Below are 8,202 nucleotides of genomic sequence, written 5' to 3'. Positions count from 1 at the left end.
ACTGTTTTGGAGCAAGTAGTTTGAGAGCTACTGGCGTGTCCTATCTACACAGATCGGGCATTAGCTCTCTTAAAACAATTAGTATGTCGATATCATTGAAAGTACCGAATATCAGCTGCTCGACACAATATGAAGCCTTTTTGAAACCGTTGACGCAATTAAAATAAAATGGGAATCTACAATACTTGTTTACTAGATTTAAAAAATCCGGGAATTGTCATATTCTTTTTAATTCTTGACATAACAAAACTTTGTCTTTTTGTCTCTTTTTTTTGTGAATTTGAGTATATCTCTAAAATGCACATGAAAGAATACGATAGCTCGATATAGTTAATCTAATTAAGTTTACAATTTAGTCTAAAAGCACTTGTTCCATGTTTCTTTCAGTTCCGTGGCTGATTTGTTCCATACCAACTTCAACATATTCCAACCCTTTTTGGAAGTCTTCAGAACATACTCAGAATTTTCAGGGTGCATTGCAGTGGAATAAAGTCCCATGATCAAACTCTGAACTAGCCTTGCACAAATGCATTCTTTGAGTACATTCAGATTTGATTCAGGTATGGGAAATTTTGCTAGAAACCCCGCCAAAGTGTATCCTCCAGCTATAATTGGATCTAAAATGTCACTTTCTAGCATGATGTAAACCATGGCAATAGCCACTTCAAAAATATAATAGGAATACGCAGCATCACCGAAGTCTAGAATTCCTGTCACATGATAGTTGCAATTATAATTCTGTTGAACTAAGATGTTTTGTTCATTAACGTCACCATGAATAATGCCTGAAATCATTAATATTATCTTTATTACATTTACAATGTTAAAATACATCCTAAGTAGGGGGAGGGGGTCGGAGGGTCCTGATCCCGAAATCTCGGGCTTAGAAAACATAAAATCCCAAGGTCCCGAATTTAAAGAAATTTAAATCCCGAAATTCGAAAAAAGAAATCCCGAATCCCTAAAGGATCAATCAAGAAATCCCAAGCTTAAAAGCACCCGATCCCGACGTCCCGAAAAGGTCATGCCGCCTCATTAAGTAAGTGCATTCATGAGAGTTAAGCGCTGACAAACATGTTTAATCCCGCCACATTCTATGTGTGCCTGTCCAAAGCCAGGATATTGTAGTAAGTGGTCAGTGACGTTGGTTCATGTCTGTCATATTTGTTTTTCGTTAATTGTTTTGTTATAAATTATATCGTTGGTTTTCTCTATTGAGTTGTTTCATATAATCAGAGACATATAATATCATGTCGGTGCCTTTTATAGCCGACCATTCAGTATTGGTTTTTTCACATTGTCGAAGGCCATATCGTTGCCTATAATTGCTTAAATCCATTTCATTTGAACTCATTGGAAATTATACCACACCTCCTTATTTTATAATGTTCAATAACAAATTACTCATTTCTAATTGTAACATTTTACAATGAATGCAAACCTTTAACTTAAACAGCTTCAGACTTTTCCCGAGACGGAAATTTAAAGGATTTTTTTTATGAATGAAATAAAAGACTACCTTTTTTAAGACTACTATAATTCTGAACAACATTTTTAACAAACACGTCGATGACTTCGCCGGCAAGATTCTTTAGTTCAGTGTCTTCTATATAGGAAAGAAATTCGAGAAGTTTAGGAACTTCTGTCAGGCTCCATATTCTTTTATGGTTGTCAAATCCTGCATGATGAAAATCCTACAAAGTGCAAATGAATTCTAGTAATGTATTATGACACGTTACCGAACGTTTCGTTTCTAATTATTGTAACATAGTTAAAAAGGGTATATACAAAATCTGCATATTACCAAAAAGGATTTTAATTTATTTTGTTTATAAATTTCACAATACATAAACTTGAAAGATATTTTCTTTATTAAGAATTGAATAAACGAAAATGTTACAACTTTCCCAAATTTCAATGATCTTCAATGGATTTCTTTAAAAACAAACTGTTTTAATGCTGGTCCAAACCCTCTTTTTTCTAGACAAGCATTCTTTAAAAATGTTTAGTTTTGGGATTTTTCTAGTAAGAACTTAAAACGAAAGTAAAATGTGAAAATCTTGTTTCGGGACACTAAACAATACGTCACACAGCTTGAAGCTACGATCGAAAGGAGTATGTCCAGTGAGGACCGATTTTGGCCTCAAATTTCATCTGAAGAAGATTTTGACCCCTTTTTAAACACTAAAGTGTCAGCTATTTCATTTGAATCAATTAGTTTATGTGAAATATTTTAACTAATTGAGTCATCAAAAACGATCCGATTCAAGCTCAAATATGAAAAAATCTACCAAATATGCCGAAAAATGTCACTTTTCAGATGTTTTTTTGTCAAAAATGAAAGTGGCCGCATCCGTGTTCATCCTCAACCTTTATATATGTTATTTATTATCATCCAATATAACTTAAATTTCAACATTATGAATGAATACGAATGCGGCGACTTTCGTTTCACACGAAAGCCGACTAAAATGCTAGAATAGTGAAGATTTCATTAATTTAGCATGACTTAGTGGTACTAATAACCAATATATGTGCATTGCATTGTCAAAAACAGGCCATATTTTAAATTATATAGCAGAAGCATTCTACTGTCCAATAAATAACTAAACGTTTACATTTTACCAATTTAAAAAAAAAACTGCTATATTTTGGGGCCAAAAAGGGTTCTTACCTGACCTACTCCTTTGCACAAAACTAAAAAAAAATATAAGCGTTCGACTGACATTTTAGAAAACTTACACAACAGCACTGGTCCAGCTCTCCGGTTAACTGCCCAACTTCGAATGCAATATCTTTAGTACATGACAAACCTGCTAAAATACGACCAGGCAGGTACTCAAACAGTCTAACAATATGATGTCGTCCACCTGAAATAGTCGGGATGTGTAACAAAAAGAATGGTCCTTGGAATAACTGGGAATAGATGGCAACAAAATGTATTTAAAAAATGACACTTCTGCCATGAAAATGTATATGTATAGTTCAAAAAGCAGACACTTCTTGGCAATCAGAAAATATAAAGACACATCATAATGAAGAATTTTATTTTTTGTCATATCTCCAAATTGAATATTCATCTATATATATTAGAAGGATGTAAACAGTAATTTTAACCTGGTTTCAAAGTCTGAAAGTTGAAATTATCAACCTTTCTGGTAAGGATATCATTTGTTTGTTCCTTTATTAATACTTGCATGTCCATTTTATAAAGTATTTGTTCGCTTCGAAAGGAGAAGAATCCCAAAAAACACTCGTCATTGTGATATACCTGCCAATGTTTCTGTTGACATCAATCTGCCATCTAAGCTTTTCAGTGGTTTTGGCGTGTTGATTCCTTTGTTGGCAAGGAGATGAATGAGAACATTTTGAGCTTCTGAAATACATATATTCTATTGATATAAATAAACAGAGATAGATGTATACGTCAAGAAGACAACAACCAAAGATAAAATAACTAAAAAGACATATAGAGGGTAACATATGCAGTCTTCAACAATTTAGAAACACGGTTCCGATGGCGGCGTCGGCGTTAACTGAAGACCGAAAAGCTTTTTATTTTAGAAGGTTGAAGACTTGGGTGTTTCATAATATATATATAAATGTTCTACTACATTTGGTGTTAGGAATAATTGTAAGTTGTATGTGTCCAACTGGCAGTTGTCATTCGACCTTGACCTCATTTTTTATGGTTCAGTGGTTAAAGTGAAGTTTTTTAGTTTTGGTCTTTTTTTCTCATACTATATGCAATGGGTCAAGTAAATTTAGTGCTTGTATATGTTTTATGTTCAACATGTCAGTCTGAAAAAGTTCATTGCTCTTTTTAGTTTTGGTCTGTTTTCCTTGTAACTATAAGCACTAATTTGGTGCATGTAATTGTAATGATTGTAACGATATACATGTATGTGGCTTGTTGCAATTTAACTTGAGTCTACCTCTTTCCAACAAATAGATATAGGAAGATGTGGTGTGAGTGCCAATGAGACAACTCTCCAACCAAATAATAATTTAAAAAGTAAACCATTATAGGTTAAAGTACGGCCTTCAAAACGGAGCCTTGGCTCACACCGAACAACAAGCTATAAAGGGCCCCAAACTTACTAGTGTAAAACCATTCAAACGGGAAAACCAACGGTCTAATCTATATAAACAAAACGAGAAACGAGAAACACGTATATATTACATAAACAAACGACAACTACTGTACATCAGATTCCTGACTTAGGACAGGTGCAAACATGTGCAGCGGGATTACACGTTTTAATGGATCCAAACCTTCTCCCTTTTTCTGAAACAATAAAGCATAACATCACAACATAGAAAAACATACGATAAAATATCAATTGGCAGACTTAACTCAATCAAAAAACGTATGATTACACAATGAACGAATAAATTTGGTCTGCGATATCTGAATACAAATACACAGTTAATTAAATATTAGCCTCCAGTGGAAGTGAAAATTTCACTGCTCTCATGCATCTTGGTAGGTCGACCTACATTGCAGAGCGTAACCTATATTTTAATTGTTAATTTGTTCTCGTCATGAATACTTGCAGAATTCAAATACTTGAAACTGGACGTTAAGCAAGCAACACTATACCAACTGGTCGTAATGTTAAATATGAGTGATAATAGATGAATTTTACAAGCTAGATTTCCGGCAGCTAGCAACTATCTGATATTATTTTCGGTGCAAAATGCAGAAGCTTGGGACCTCTCTATTTCTTGGCAAATTTTAACCACACAAAAATATACTTAAATTATACTGGACTCACAGGTACTTGTCTCTTAAAAATTACCTTTATAACTAATGCGTAATTTCCCCAATACAAGTGTCTTTGACTGGACCCCACAAGACCTCTTTTTAAAAGACATTCATGAAGATAGTTTCCCGAAAATATGATGGAGGATTTGCGCCTCAGCCATTTAAACTTACCCACCTATTGCTTCTCCAAATTCCGAATCCAAAGAATTGAGTATTTTAAGAACATATCCATCAGATGATACACTTTTAATGTTAGGATTTACACTCTCTCTTGTTACTTGCACGTGAAAATTTCGGTCATCATAACTATTCAGCTCTGTCATATCTAACACGTGCAAACCATAAAGACTCCATACTAATTGTGTAACTTTTTGTTGATCGATATCTGGTGGAACAATATTTCCAGGCGTTAATACAGTACTGGACATCCTTTGTGTATGCTATGCCGCACCATTAATCAAAACCCTTAGTATGTTCAGAATTGAAATACATATGTGTATATAAGTAATTATTTCAATGGGGTCAGCCGATGTGCTCTCGTTAACATTAAAAAGTTAAATCTTCTAGATTTTTTGCTCAAATTCACACATTACACGTATCTTATTACAGTATTATAAATACTTGTTTTTTAATATACCTATGTATTTTTTATTTATATCCGTTAAATGCCCGGGGTTTAATGCCACAGCACAATATGACTTCGCATTTTTCGTATTCATTAGTTGCCGAAATTAAGTCCGATCTATCTCTAATCTCGTACATAAATAGCTGGTGGTTGCAAATTATTCGTTAACCTCAGTGTGTATAGGTCTAGAACTTTAAGCAATTCCGAGCACATAATTCGAGATTGGTAAAAAAAACTTCACACGAAAATCTTACTGAAGCTTCACAGTGGCATAAACACCTTCACGCTCTTGACAAACAGTTTAATCCAACGCTTTTATTGCGGCCCTTCATCTTAGTCATGATGAAGTCTTCCAAACTGATTAATACCTACACATTTCACTGCAATTTCTTTTCCGCTGTAAATCAAATTTAAGACCACCGGTCTTTTCAAATTCTATAATTCTGTCCTAATTTGACAGATTGTGGTTCAAATATTTGAACTTTTGTATGATGTTTGTGAAAAGAATTTGGACGAGAAAAAAATATAGTGCACTTACAAGTGCTGGTTTTTCCGATTTTAAGTTCCCAGGTTTACAAGGGTATACATGTATATGGAAATTTCTGTACTTCCACATCCTATATATATAAAATCATCATGCTAAAAAAGACTTTTTGGTTGTGACAGATGTATAAATACGTCATACTATATTTTTTTCTCGTCCAAATTCTTTTCGAAGTCATTAACGGTAAGAATTCCCCACCGACGTTACATAAAATGCGGATTGTCTCCTGTGAGGAGGGTGAATTTTGGGACTATTAAAAGATATCTATTTGGTCCTAGGTGCAACTCTGCATGTGAGCTGCAACAACTCATTAAGTGATTTGAAGTTGGACTGTTTTATTAAGGCAAACTTTCTACCATATCCAACATAACCTCATTTTCAGTGTCAGTCGCGCCCTGAATATACACAAAATGTACATGAAATATTTGCCACTGAACTTTAACTGACAAACAACAATTAATCAATAGACTCAAATTACTGTTTTACGATCGCAACTTTTGATTAGACGTGGCATTATGTACATGTAACTGCATTTTTCAAATTATTTTTTTATCTTTATACGTGATCAAAATAAAAGGAGTTGTCTATATTATTATATGCATTCATTATTTTTTTTTAATAAATCCGATGCCATCCCTTTAAATTTGATATATGCTACAATTACTATATATCTTCGACATAGAAACGGGGGTGGTCCTTAGATTAATTGCTTTTTGGTGGATATCGCCATTTTCTACCTCAGGAATAGATACCTTGGCTGTATTTGGTATAACTTTTAAGAATGGTTTACCATTAATGCTCTTCAACTTTGTCTTCGTACTTTAATTGGCCTTTTTTATTCGAGCGTCACTCATCAGTCTTTTGTATATTCGAAATTGTAATCCAGGTAGCTATGAGGAGTCAGTAATTTTCAGCGCCATTGGTCTTTTCCTGACAGACAATATTCATTAATGGTGGAAGCCGCAGTTCCCATAGAGAAACATGGATTTTCGCCAGGTTACCTGGCAGTCCTAGGCAAAGATTGGAATGATAGGCACCTGCCACATGTAGGGTTCAAAATAGTGTCAACAAGCTAGTGATACAGTAAATGAACTACTCCGACCACTCGGCTACCAATGCAACCACTACTGTGGTGATTTATAAGAGTCCTTTTGATACAGTAAATGAACTACTCCGACCACTCTGCTACCAATGCCACCACCACTGTGGTGCTTAAGGATGTTTGCTCCTCCATTTTTGTATTTTTTGCCAGATTTTCGAAATCCTCTGGTTTTATTTATCCATATATTGTCATTATTAAAATTTGCCCACCAACCCCTTCTTTTATTTTCATAATTTCATTACATAAAGTTTAAAAAGCCAGATTTCAAAATTTTATAAAATTCTAGTTATTTTTTTTGAAACAAATAAGGTGCCAATGTCAAATATATGAAAAGTCTAGAGAGAATTATTTCCCGCCAATTTTCAATGGCTTATATATCGAAAACAGCACACAAAACCTCCCATTTTTTTCTACTTTTTTGTTTCTTTATTAATATACTATCAATTCATAATAGTCGTTTAAAGAGCTTGTTATTTTTTAACATAGTAGCGAACTTTGTGATACTCCATACAGAACATACATTTTTGATAGAAATGAGTCCTGAAATATGTTTAGCATCCAATGCCGAGACACGACACCGTATATTAAACAATTATGATTGATTGTGGTTAGCTTAACGCCCAGTGGCAAATATTTCATGTATGTTCAGGACAAGGATAAACAATAGGTAGCATATTAACCTATTGCAATAAAAATTCATAATTTCAAATAAAATTTGTAGATTTAGCTTTTTAAGTCCTTATATTTGTATAAAATAACATTCGTTTACAGTGGAACATTGTTTTAACAATGAATTAGCTACAATTTAAATTTGCTTGCTAGTCACTCTCTGTGATGACACATAGATATATCCGGCTCATTTCCCAATCATTCTATCATGAATGGAAGTATATTCATGCAATTTTCATTCATAGTCTATTTCAAAAATGATAAAAAGTTCTTTATATTGGTATGTAAAATTTTTAAACGTTTCAAATTTATGAAATTATATTCGTACATCAATTGTTTTAATACATCAATAACAACAACTGAAATATATTGCATTGATTCATTTTGTAATTATTCAAAATTATATCAGAAACCTAAACATAATTATAAAAAAAAATTAACCTGTTAAGGGGAGACAATTCTCGTATAACTTTTTCGAATAGACAACTTTCGAG

At 33.4% G+C, this 8,202-nt stretch overlaps 1 protein-coding gene across 1 annotated transcript; it reads right to left on the bottom strand.

Moving 5' to 3' along the window:
• Positions 1–237: 237 nt before the first annotated feature.
• Positions 238–5,747, bottom strand: LOC134714199 (hydroxylysine kinase-like). Its single transcript, XM_063575442.1, has 5 exons — positions 4,944–5,747; positions 3,272–3,376; positions 2,743–2,870; positions 1,520–1,694; positions 238–785 (listed from the first exon to the last, which is right to left on the bottom strand). The coding sequence occupies exons 1-5, from the start codon at positions 5,194–5,196 to the stop codon at positions 358–360; spliced, it is 1,089 nt and encodes a 362-aa protein (XP_063431512.1). The 5' UTR covers positions 5,197–5,747; the 3' UTR covers positions 238–357.
• Between the last annotated feature and the right edge of the window lie 2,455 nt (positions 5,748–8,202).

The sequence above is a fragment of the Mytilus trossulus genome, chromosome 4 (assembly GCF_036588685.1).
Source record: "Mytilus trossulus isolate FHL-02 chromosome 4, PNRI_Mtr1.1.1.hap1, whole genome shotgun sequence".
Taxonomy (NCBI): domain Eukaryota; kingdom Metazoa; phylum Mollusca; class Bivalvia; order Mytilida; family Mytilidae; genus Mytilus; species Mytilus trossulus.
The sequence above is the reverse complement of the archived record's forward strand: the minus strand, read 5'-3'. Positions and strand labels throughout refer to the sequence as shown.